This window comes from Vidua chalybeata, chromosome 9 (assembly GCF_026979565.1).
Source record: "Vidua chalybeata isolate OUT-0048 chromosome 9, bVidCha1 merged haplotype, whole genome shotgun sequence".
In the NCBI taxonomy this organism is placed as follows: Eukaryota; Metazoa; Chordata; class Aves; order Passeriformes; family Viduidae; genus Vidua; species Vidua chalybeata.
Window position 1 is genome coordinate 27,143,069 of NC_071538.1, and position 13,027 is coordinate 27,156,095.

The window sequence follows — 13,027 nt, forward strand, 5'->3', positions numbered from 1 at the left end:
CAAATAATGTCTTGGAGCTTTTATATCGAGGTCTTCCTATATGAGAACTAAAGGAAAAGTGTCAGTTGAGGCTTAAGCTGCATTGAGGCATTTTCTGAATTGAGGAGTTGATTTTTGATAATGAACATCTGGATATAAACCAGAAAGGACATTGACAGCAAAATCAGGCAGCTTAGGCTGTGATATAGTAGGGAAGACAAAGCTAGTGAAGCGTTAAAAGGATGTAACAAAAACAGTGAGCCGTGGTAAACAGCCTTTGTAGCAATATTGATAGAGGTAGAAGAAGACCATGGTAGAATGGGGGTCTGAGGTAAGGATGTTGCAATGAGCAAGAGAGGAAGTAACAGACAAAAGCACCAGTTGTCCTTGCAGATAGCCAGTACTTCAGTAAATCTGCCCATGTGATGGAGAAGAGTTGCAGTAGCAGTCTTGCCACTAGAACAAAATGTCAGGCTAGGCCAGGAGGCAGCTAATGGTGGTAACTACATCTCCATCGACACCATATCTCTGTGTTCAGGAAAATTCTCGAGTAAAAAGATATTCCAGGTTTATGTTCCCAGTTCCCATTCAAAGCTCTTGAAATGAATTCTCCCTATGTCCTTTTAGAAGTGGCTATAATAAAATGGCTTTTTTGTTCCTATCTGATGGAAAAGTTTTGTTTTCAGGTTATCATCAGAAGACAGCGAAGAAGCTTCTGCTTACTTTTATGATAGTGATGGTTCTGGTGAAACTGGAATAACTCAGCATCAAGGAGAAATGGACTTGCTTGGAGAGATTCTGGACACGCTGAGCACACACAGTTCAGATCAAGGAAAACTCTCAGGAGCAAAGAGCCTGGATTTCTTCAGATCAATGGATGACATTGATTACAAGACTGCGGTTAGTCTTCTGCTTTCATTTGAAAACCAACCCAAGTCCATTTACAGTGGAATCCTGCTCTTGTGGAATGAACAACATGCAGCTCAGACACTGCAGCACAGTCCTTAGAATTGCTGATGTGTCTTCCTGGGGCTATATAACAGTACACTCATGCTGGCCACTGCATGATGGTTTTTTACCAGCCAAGAAATTGTCAGGTTACTAAGTCATCTTGGAACAGTATTTTTCCCCTAAAGCAGTAACCACATAGAGAGCTGTGAACAGTATAATAATTTACTTAATCAAATAGTTTAATATTATATTATATAATATTTTTTTTCTGTTAAATCTGATATGCCTTGAGCTGGTTTAGGATTTTTTAATGCGGTTTAAAAGGCATTTTTCACCTTGTAGACTTAGACTAGTCATAGTGATACGATGATATTTCCTTCTTGATTTAAGTCATGGAATCCAGGTGGTAATTGCACCTGAAACACTGCTAGAATAGTACTCCAGAGTTTTCTAAGAGGGCTCCTTGTTCCTATTTTAGGTAGAGTTGCACTGGTCTTTTAGTGTAAACACACTGCTTGCCTACCGTTTTAAAACTTTCACCAAGTCAGTGCTGTGGTATTAGCCAAAAAAACTTAGTGTTTTTGAATTCCAGCACATGTCAGCTGTCCAACACTTATTTTTTGCTGAAAGGGATCCTATAGTAGAAGATTTGTTACTGGTGCAGTGCATACTGATGCAAATATTTATAAAGCTTGTAAAATTTTATATTATGAGGGTCACACAGGGGTTAGATTAATAAAATGCCCAGTTTTGTTTGACCAAAGAACTTTAATATTGAAAATTGGTATAATTAATTACTGAAGCAAAGAGGAAATGCCATCTGGTTTTAGTTTTAGTTCCCCTCCCTCTCATATTATGGGTACAAACGAGAAAACTGTGTCTTTGTTCACTGTCAAAACTGCTTGTGCCAAGACTGAATGGACAGAGGAGACAGAAATCCTTCCTCTTTGTGGTACCAGAGGCAGTCCTTAGGCTGAGACAGTGTTCTCTGAGGAAATGTAAAAACACTTGGCCTTGCATTGTGTCTGGGATTCTGTAACACTGAGCCCCAAAGGGAATCCATGATTTAGGAACATACAAAATCCTTTCCCATACTTGTGTTTCAAAAATACCAGTGTAGAGATGTTTCTTGTGACATTAACTATGAACACGTGTTTTTGGTTTTTTTTTTTCAGAACAAGTCAAATGCACCTAGTGAGAGCAACCTTACCCTGCTCTGCAGCAGTGCTAATGACCAGGCAGAGTGGAACCTCGGCCAGGATGACAGTGTTCTCCATGGGAAGCAGCTCCCCCCGTCGCCAAGGAAGCAAGTTTCTTCTGCTGGCCAGAGAGAATCTCTCTCAAGGATGGAAGAAGAAAAGAGTGGCAAAACCTTTACTACTGGCAAGATGGACACCACTAGTTTGACATCCCTATCTTCAGTACGACCAAGTGCCCAGTTTACTTCCCTAGAAAGTTTCAAAGCAGGCTTTTCTTCCTGTCAGTATGCAAAGCCTAATGAAACACTAAGTAATACCTCAGAAGATCAGCTCCCAGCAGGTCTTGCTCAACAGCCATCCATTCTGGTCCCTTGGGAGAAAGGTGGGAAGGAAGGAGATGAAACTCCAGAAGAAGGTGGACTTCTTCAAGAAGTGGTGTCATTATGTAAACTGAATTCTGCTTTTCACTATGGTTTAAATATTTCAAAGGATAGCTTATCCAGCAGTAGCAGTGGAAATAAAACGTAAGAAAAGTATGAAAAGAGAAACTTGACTCCCATCAGATGTTAAAGGAAGACTACTCAGGACTCCATGTAACTCCATATAGGATGATAACCAAAAAAAAAGAAAAGGAATAAGAGATCTTCAGTTACAAAAATAATTCTCTTCAGTTGAGTATGCATTTTCTGCCATTGGACATTCGCTTCTACGTTTACTCGGTTCATTTGTTGGCTGTAGTTGGGTCCACAAACTGGAACTAAATGTATGAATGCACTCTGAAATCAGGTACTAGTTAGTCTTTGTGTTAAAAATACAGCAAGTGTATGGTGCTTCCTAGCTTTTGCTTCCTCTGAGCAGCAAGGGTGTCACCTAAAGGTAGCCAGGTTTTGAAGGTACTATGTTAATCCCATTAGCATGAAATGAACCAAGCAATCTGATTTGTCTGAAATGTACAAATGTTAATATTTGTAATGAATAATAATTGCCTTAATCTTTTGAGAAGGGGTTTAACTGTCTTAGAAGATAAATGCAAATCTACAAAACAGCAATAATGATTTTCCATGGCAGGAATTTGCTTCAGCAAAGGCAGGGGGAGGAAAGGAGACTTTCTATAGATTAAGGAATTTCTTATGACTATAACTTGGAACTTACTCCAAACTAAAACTGTGGCTCTGTCTTCCAGACTTCAAAAAGGTAGCAAGTGGTTTTCTCTCTTCTATTAAAGTACATGAAGTGCTGAATTATAATGTGACATTTATTGACTTCTGTTTACAACTAAGACACTTTAAAGACACATTATCAGTTTCCCTAGGTAGACTAAATCACCAAAAAATTCTCAGAAAGGAAAGGGTAAGTGGAATTGATAGACTTCTATTATTTTTTTTATTTTCGGCATTTTAATAGTTGGAAAACTAATTTGTGCCTGATTTGTAACACTAGAAAGCTAAATTTATAGATTCAGTTTGAGACTGCATATATCTAACTCTCATTTGCCAAGTTGAACAAACAAAATCTTCTTTATAAATTCAGTGAAGGAAAATAAATGGTCCTGATGTATAATGTATTTAGAACAAGCATTTTCCTTCCTTCTGGCAGTGTTCCTGACAAGTATTTGGGTATTTAAAGTCTGAACATTTTTGATGCTCTGTGGAGCAGCTCTTTAATTTTTAAAATTTTCTTCATCTTTTCTTTTTCCACCTCACCTTACATACCTTGTCTCCTAACAGCTTAGACAGAAGAGACAGTTAATCAGTTTCAGCAGATTGGAATTGTCAGCTTTGAGGGGTATTTGTGGTAAAGTTGGTAGAAATAGCACATGGGTATAAAAGGAAGTCTGCCTGAGAAGAATGTTCTGCTGCTCTTCTAAGTCATGAAACCTTTTTTCTTTCCCTCTTTGTCATGAATGATTCCTGTTAATCTCAGCCTAGGTCTGAGTGAGCACGTTCCTGGGCTGGGTGTTTGGATCAGATTGTGCTTTAGTACCTTAATAGCAGTTTGTAACAGAGTTTCATATCAGTTGCCTCACTGAGATTTATTAATTCATTTTCCTTCTAGCTGACACAAATGGAAAGGGCTTTTTTGGCTGCCTTCTTACAAGGCAGCTGGCCTAAGGGAATTGCTCCATGTCATGGCAGAGGCACTGTTCGGAACCTCACCAGAGAGGCTCAGTAGAGTGAGACCTGGGGTTAGTGCAAAATTTCATCTTGTTCCAGAATGAGAAGGGCTGGGCCAGTACTTACCACTGAGGATGAGCCTCCAGAATTAATTTTTTAATCAGTGCAACAAAGCTAAAACATAGTAAAAGTGAAAATCTTGAAGAAATATCTGTGTCTGATCAAGCATGAACATTTTGGAGGGCATCTGCATTGCTGGAGAATCTCAGTGTTCCAGAGTTAGCAGTTGTACATCCAGAACTCTGTACTCCAAACTACTTGTTTATCCTTTGGTTTCCTCTTGTGCATCAACATGATACATTGTGAACTTTTGTAAAAACAAAAAATGTTACTTGGCAAAATATTTTGCACTATTAGAAATTTAAAGTATTATAAAAATAATTTAAATCTTCACTCTCAGCTTTCCAAGTGGGTCAGGCCAAGTGGCTCATCTGCTGTTCAGATGACAAAGCTCCAGAGCAGCCTGATGGTTCCTTGTTTAAAGCTGGCATTAATGTCTTGAGGGCATTTTCCCTTGTTGGTACTAAGCATTGCCCAAGCATAGTGCTGCAATAGGCAATACACAGGTTTTTGTTCTTGTAGCACTTCTCACTCCTTCATTCATCTCCTTGCATTTTGTGATGAGAATTTCAAGGTTCAACTTTTCCTTTCCTCTGCATCTCACGTGATGTTTCTATCCATGGTTCAATCTAAGTTGCTTTGTTTCCTTCATTTATTAAAGAAAGTAAACAGTATCAATGTTTTAAGGAGGAAAATAGAAGAAAACCAGAAATTATGGCCATTATTACTTTCAAAACCATCAAACACCTAAGTCCAGGAATACTGCCAGAAAATGGTTTTCAGAATCTTCTTTCATAAATCTTACTGGCTTTACATGAGGGTTAGATACCGAACAAATAATCACATAGGTTGTTCCGTTCTCAGCTTTGTGGAATAAATATGGAAGCCATGTGAGACTGCTAGTATTCATAAATTTTTATAAGAATCATAAATTTGAAAGTTTGATAGTGGAATCTTTCAAAATTGAGGCATTGTAGTAGTAACTCACTGCTTCATGGAGTGAAAATGCAGGCTGAAAAGAAGTAAACAGATTAATTAAAACATCATAACATTCAACTTAGAATTTTAATTTCAGTCAAAATGTTTCTGTGCTTATGCTGCATTGTTTCCTTACTATTTACAAAGTTCATAGTTTGTTTACAGTCATTAAATAGTATGTCTCTTTTGGTTTTGAACCTTGTATGGGTTCAGAAATAGCTTGGTCTTATATGTGTGTTGATTTTAACTGTAGGTACATTTTTTACTCTGTAATATACAGAATCTTTTCCACTTACTATCAGTGATCTTTTAAAAAGGCTAATATTTGTGCCTTATTTGAATAGAATTGCCAATTACCAAATAGATAAGAGTCCAAACTGATATTTCTGGTTCAACACTCTTGTTCTCTGTCCTTGTGATAATATGAAACTGTTTATTGGCTACATATGCAGTATTTTTAGTACCACAGTGGGTTCTATATTAAGATAAATTTTCCAGGTCCAGTACTTTGCAAGTTTTATACTTGTATGCTTTTTAGTTGTGGAAATCCTTCTAGTGTCTTTGAAAATCATCAACACTGATCACCAGCTACTGGTGAGAACTGAATTCTTCTCAGTCAGAGCTCCTGTGGTCTTCTTCAGAGACATCTCTTTTCTTCAGGATCTCAAAAATCTCCCCGTTTCTCCTGTTTAAGGGAGATACCAGGTTATTTGATTAAGCTTTGTGGTCTGTTACTTACACATAGGAACAAATTTCCAATGTAGAAAGTCAAACCAGGACTTGAAATTAATAATTTTGAGTTTATTTTGCATAGATGTCTGCCTAAAATGAGCCATATCACTCATCTGGTTTGGGAGGAAAAAGTAAGGGCAGTGGAAGGACAAAGGGATTCCTGGGTTGTTCCAGTGCAGTGTGGTGAAGCAGAGCCTGAAGTCCACAGGAGAGATAGTAACTTTGAAGAAATCCAGATTTCAGTTCTAGCTCGGTTACAGTGGTTCCAGCTCAGTCATGTAGGTAAAAGTAATATTGCCTGTGGAGTTAACTCCCTGTGGGATTTGCAGAATGGATAATAAATACGTTGTCCCAGTCAAAGCCTTCCCATTCGTGTGTAGAGATGTAGTGAGGAAAACTGCAGATACCAGGGAAGGGCTGTGGATGCAGAGGTGATCCCTACCCACCCTCTATGCATGCAGAGGGCAGTCTGTGTAGAATAGGCAGTGGTTTGCTCTTCCATCTCACATTTTTGGGCATCATGTAGTTCTGAAAAATAGACTTGTTCTGAAGAAAAAATGTAGTTGTAGAAGTTGTCATAGAAGTTGTTGACTGAACCTTTCCTTGTCATTTAGCATTTCAGTGGTGCTGCTGCTGTTGGGGTGGGATCATCAGAAACTCTCAACACTGGCTGAAGTTCCCTCTCAGGCATTGTAACACAGACTTCAGGCAGAGTTTTAGACAAGTGCTGAGTGCTTCTGAAAATCCCACCCAATCTATTAGAAGACTGTTTTAGACTTTAAAATTCTGTTTTAGATGTCTTCTCAGGTTTTAGGATGAGCTAGTTTACAACCTCGTGTTCTTGTAAGCAATGTAAAGTCTAGGCAAAAGAACAGTTAACCCAGGTGTTTAAAACAGCTTCTCCTTATTCACCTACAGTCAATGATACTCAGTTCTACAGAACAATGTTTTGTTGGTGCAGCTGTATAATAGAATTGCTAGGAGCATCTAAAATACCTTTTCTATGCATGTAAGTAATCAAAGAAACATTTCATGCAATAATCAAGTGCCAGCATGAGGCCCTTTTGCAGATGCCCCCTGTGTAATCCTGACTGTACCCTGTCCTGCAGGAAGAACCCCTAACCATGGACCTCCCTGGCTCCAGGGAGAGCTCCAGAGGAGCTTTATTTCCAAGGAGTTAGCATCTCCTCCCTTGGCACCAGCCTCTAGTCCAGGTGCTGTGAGACTCCAGCCAGTGTATTCCCAACAGCCTAAAATTTCAATAATAAACAAAAAATAAACAAATGCGGCTAATAAACTTAAACAGCTTCTGTATTGCAAAGCTCAGGATGGTGAAGGCTGTCTGTTCCCATGGTATTGCAGTAAATCTTTGAAGAATGAATGTAGAAATAATTGCACCAGCAAAACCAGTATGAATGGTGATGTGACTTGTCTTCAGTAACTTCTTGCTGCTATTAGGCATGTCTGCCTCTGCCGGGTGTTGTTTGCTTGTTAGCAGAATCTGAGCTGACCAGAACATGTCCTCATCTTCACCCCAGGAGCATGGACCACAGCTGGCCTAGAATTCATGTTCCTCAGGGTGTTGAAAATAAAGGAATGGAAAGGGGTGATACGGTTGGTTTGTACAAAACCGCCCTTGATCCGTTTTGCAATATCTGTTCCACAGTTTCAGTCAGTGGCCAGTTGAAAGTACTTGACAGGTCTTTCTGAAAGCTGCTCCACTTATTCTTGTAGAGTTTCCTGGTGAGTCCACAGCCACCTCAGTCTAGAGGGACATCCACAACCCATGTAGTTGGCCATTGCCATTGCCATCCTCTGCTGGGTTGGGGTATGAAGCAGGTAACACAGTTGGAAGCTACTCCAAGGTGTACTGTAGTGAAGGGTACTCAATTAAATTGTACTATTACATAGCTCAATACTAACAACACTTGTATTTAGAATCCAGTAACAGTATTAGTATTTGGAAAATAAGTTGAGTTCAAGTATGTTGACATTTATTATGATTCTGTGTGAATTAACATTCTTTCTGTTTAAAATAAGGGAGCAACTTGGTTGGAAGGGGGGGAAGTGTTGACTTTCAAATCTTCAGTGAATTTTGTGCAATATTACCCCTTATTTCAAAGTAATTTAGTACAGCACATCTGCTTTCAAGCGGATCCGTGAAATTGTATTTTTTAGAAATGTGTAAAATTACATGTAACTTTGAAATATGGTTGTATGATAAAAACATGAAGAAATCTATTCTAATGAGGCAAATGTATATTTCTAGTGACTGGGAGTGATTATGGATGTCACATTCTGTAGAAATAAAAAGGCCTAAGACAATGTTCATGTACCGGTAGTTCCAGGTAACTCTTAAAAATAAAACCTGGTTAAATTGAAGGATAGCTGTTAGAATTTATGATATTGAGTTTATGCTTTGATCATTTGTTAATCATGGGTAAAAAGCTGAGGTGTAAATACTGCTTTTCAGGACCAGCAGTGAGGTGAGGGTTCATAACAGTGACCACAAGAATTTAGTTTGTGACATCCATAATTATCAAAAGTCATTACTTAAAGCATCTACTAATGTTGCCAGTATCCTTTTAAGTTTTTGTAAATTAATTTCTTTGTATATTGATGTACATTTTCTTCTAACCTTTGGTTTTTCCTTGAGACCTTCTTTAAATTAATATACTTGAATGAGGCAATAAAGCACTGTGGAAGAGCTAATCTTGGTGCAGCTTGCACACAAGCACATAACATCTGTTACTTCATGATTTTTGAGGAGGAAGAGAAATTTAAAATGCTTAGATGTTTGGCAAACTGTCAGTTTGTGTTTGTTAATTTTACATCTCTGCCAGATATGAGAAATGCCTCGACGTGGAACAAAGCAACATCATGTATCTTGATGCTTCTAAATTATTTTTTTATAACTTTTCTTTTGTGACCCTTGAAAACCATTCCCAATAATGTCCCTTATTGTGAGCCTTTAATCCTTAAAAGAGAGGCATAAAGTACAGGATACATTGAGATTTTATTGATAATTTTGAGATTAAAAAAACTCACACACCAAACAACCAGCATTGTCCTTACAGTTTTAAAAATTTAGTTACTGACATTTTAACAAAACTAGAGCCAAATTTACTCCATGCTTTTGCACCTTCTTGACTACTGTTCAAAGTCATCTTGAGAACTGTAATTCTGACCTTAGACTACTGTTAGTAGTGCACTGTCTAGATGTATTAAGTGAGCTGTGATGTGTGGTGTGGTTTGTTTTTTCTTTTCCTTCCAAAGTTTGTGACATCAGTAGAAGTTTTTGGTGAATTCCACGTGACCATAAAGTGCCCAACACTGTACTATAAAATAAAATTTAACAATATCTAAATTTCTTGGGTGATGCGGGTTCTTGTTTGATGGGTTGATCTGAGCAGCGTTTTCATGTTTATCAGGCATAAAGATTGAAATGACCCTGTATTATTTTGGAAGTTTTTCTCCATTGAAAGAACATTTCATTTTCTCAAATATAGAGAAAGCAGAATGTGTTTCCTTGAATGCAATAATGAATTGATTAGTGCAAATGTTAAATGTTGATGTCCTTTGAAATTTCAGTGGTAATTTGGATCTTTTAAAAAACTTAGGTAGTCATTCCTTTTTGTTAAACAGCTTTTCTCAGGCTCTAGATCTTCAAATTACTGCCAAAAAGTAGGTATATTATATTTTTTCATAGATTAAGAAAGCAATATATTAAGGAGAAACAAGCAAGAAGAAGGTACAGTAATAATTGATGGATGCTATGGTTTGAACCTTTCACATTAGATTTTAAAGAAAATAATAATAATTGTGATCTCACCGAGTATTTTTGTACTGCTCAGCCAAGTATTATCAGAGAGCTCTTGGGGATCCTGTTGGTGAGGAGGATGGGTGCCCAACCTCCTGTCATAGCTGTGGTGGGATCTGATGAGGGGTCACACTGTGCTGCTGGGAGGCGCTGGGGCCTCCCCTTTTTACAAACCTGCACAGCCCCTGCTCTTCCTGCCCTGCTCCCCTGGGCCTGGCTGGGCTGTGACCCACGGGCACAGCTGGTGACCTGCCTTCATCCCCCTCCCTGCTGCTGCAGAAAGCACCTCTTGGCTTTGTGGGGGAGGTGGGGAGTAAAACAAAGGTAGGTTTTATCCGTGACTTATGGGGGCAAAAGGATGTGTAAGAGGTGAGGTGTACACAAAAGGATGTGTAAGGGGTGAGGTGTACACAAAAGGACGTGTAAGGGGTGAGGTGTACACAAAGGGATGTGTAAGGGGTGAGGTGTACACAAAAGGACGTGTAAGGGGTGAGGTGTACACAAAAGGACGTGTAAGGGGTGAGGTGTACACAAAAGGATGTGTAAGGGGTGAGGTGTACACAAAAGGACGTGTAAGGGGTGAGGTGTACACAAAAGGATGTGTAAGGGGTGAGGTGAGCCTGGCTGGTCTCTGATGCTCCATCCTTCTCAGGGGGAGGGCTCCTGACTCTTCTCTTGCTCCAGCATGGAGGAATTCCTCCATGGACTGTGGGTGGATCTCTGCTCCCCAGGGACCTCCCTGGGCTGCAGGGGAGTATCTACTCCAGCACCTCCTGGAGCACCTCCTGGAGTAACTCTGGCACCTGGAGCACCTTTTGGAGCAGCTCCTGCCCCTCCCTCCTCACTGACCTCAGTGTCTGCAGAGCTGCTTTCTCTTTTCTCTCTCCTCTCCCTCAGCTGCTATGACACAGGGTATTTCCCCCCTTGTGTTATCCCAGAAGTGCTGCCACTGTGGCTGGTCAGCTCAGCCTTGGCCAGCCATGGATCCGTCCTGGAGCCAGCTGGCATTGCCTCCATCAGACATGGGGGAAGCTTCTCACAGAGGCTTTTTAATGTAGTTGCAGGTGTATGACTCTAATTCAGCTAGAATTTTCCATTGAATGGCTATGCAGTGTAATCTGTTACTCACTCTTCTATATTAAAAGCATTTTGATACCTTATGCAGACAAACCATAGACACTATGGTTTCAATATTTGTATAGTAAATCCACAACTGATGAGAAAACTACAAATTATCTTGATACAAAACAATGAGGGTGTGATTTTAACACTTGCTGTTAGATCTGTGCTAGCTTACTGCAGCCAGCAGAGTGATACCAGCTGTGAAGTGTGGTAGCAAAGCGATCCTCACTGCTAGATTAAGCATAGCACATCTTGTAGTCATTCCTTTGATTTACCAGTGGATGTGTTAAAATTCACCTGTTAAAATGATAGCTGTGAAAACGAACTTTTTCACCTGTTAAAATGATAGCTATGAAAATGAACTCTTTGTCGTAGGTCCAGATTATGAGTCAATTGAAGACATTATAAAAGGAATCTTTGCTGAAGGAGCGGGAAGCTATGAAGTCTTTCAGGTAAAGTTCACCTGCTTTCCTTAGTTTTTATCTCAGGGCATTTGAGAATATGGTTGCAACTTGCCTTCTGTGGATGTTTGAGTCAAGTTCTTTCAAGCCCAGGAATGAGAAAGGACTGAAAAAGAGTAGGTAATAAGAAAAGGCAGTCTAAGTTAAGTTGGCAGATTTTACACAGATGGTGCAGCAGGACTCTTCCTGTTGATACAATACCAAGTGTCTGTGAACAACTCAGAGGGGTTTGGTACCAGCCACGTGGTACCTCCCTGGGTATGAAAGCTGGCTGGTGTATTAGAAGTCGTGTCATTTGAGGGAAAAATGCAGCTCAAAGCACCAGTTTACTGGGGAATTATTTAGAAGGAGAAATCAGAAACTCTGCTATTCATTAGTAATGTCTTGTTGTGCTTCAAAAGCGGATGAAAATTGTTTTTGCAACTCATTCTACTTTCGCACAGTCCAGCTGCAGCCAATCCTGAATGATGGGCAAAGCATTTCATTTTCATTCCAGAACTCACTGCATGTTAACCTCATGTTCACAAACGAAAAATAACTTTATCAAATTCAGGGATTTAGATTTTTATTTGATGTGACAAGCAGTAACAACAACAACAACAACAAAAACCTAAGCAATGCCCGGAGTGTTGTTGTGGGTTTGCTGGTGTTCAGATAAAGCAGAGTAGAGTCTGTCTGCGGATTTTCACCAGTCAGAAAAAAATGCTAACAGCTTCTTGCACTTCAAAAGCCCAGAGGCAGTCAATCCCGTTGGAAATTATGTATGAAACATAAACAAGTACTAGTTCTAAAAGCAAAGTTTGGGAAGCACATTTGGAATATGCTATGGGCTGTATATTACTTCCTTTCTGTGACTGCCTGTTTCACATTCCTTCTGAAAGTCCAAGGGCTGGGATTCTGATGGTGTACTGCTCCACTGTTTTTTTATTTTTGGGTCCACTTCTTCTCTCAAATAATTGTCACTGAAAGATTGGGAAGAAAGCAGCAACAAGCCCCCACCACTGAAAAAGAAAGATACATTGTGGCCTACAACGAATCTACTAGATTTGGTTGCAAGGCAGCTTTTCCTATTAGGTCTGTTATGTGTTAGGACTTAACAATTAAGTCCTAAACGACTCAGTTTCCTGGATGAGCCACAGCAGAGATGTGCTCTGTCATATACAGCTTATACAATCACTTCCCTACAAAAGTTTGTTTTCCAGCTCTGTGTAATCCTGTGAATAACTAAATTGTGGTACTCTGCCTTGAAATGTGCTTTACAAATTGTAGTTGCAACAGAAAGTTCTGTCCTGCTTACAGACCTCAGCTCAGTTCCATCCTTGCACTGGCTCCACATTCAATAATACACCACTGTATGGAGTCAGCAGTGTTCTGTTCACTGTTCCTTTTGATAAAATAACCTGTTAATATAGTACCACCTGTTTAGCAATGAGAAGGATTATGTACTTAAAATGTTCAGCTGAATAATACATATAAACATCTGACATTTGGTCTGCTCTGAGACTAGGCGACATGCTTATTTAACGATTTCGAAAATGTTAAAATGGTGAG

The 13,027-nt window shown here is 39.4% G+C and overlaps 1 protein-coding gene across 2 annotated transcripts in view; it reads left to right on the plus strand.

The window, feature by feature from the left end:
- Positions 1-9,440, plus strand: part of DENND1B (DENN domain containing 1B) — a 153,943-nt gene extending 144,503 nt beyond the window's left edge. For both annotated transcript variants that reach the window (XM_053950416.1, XM_053950417.1), the window contains 2 exons: positions 666-879; positions 2,106-9,440. In XM_053950416.1, coding sequence (XP_053806391.1) covers positions 666-879; positions 2,106-2,657 — 766 coding nt within the window. In that variant the 3' untranslated portion in view covers positions 2,658-9,440. The remainder of the gene's footprint in view (positions 1-665; positions 880-2,105) is intronic.
- Positions 9,441-13,027: the final 3,587 nt, after the last annotated feature.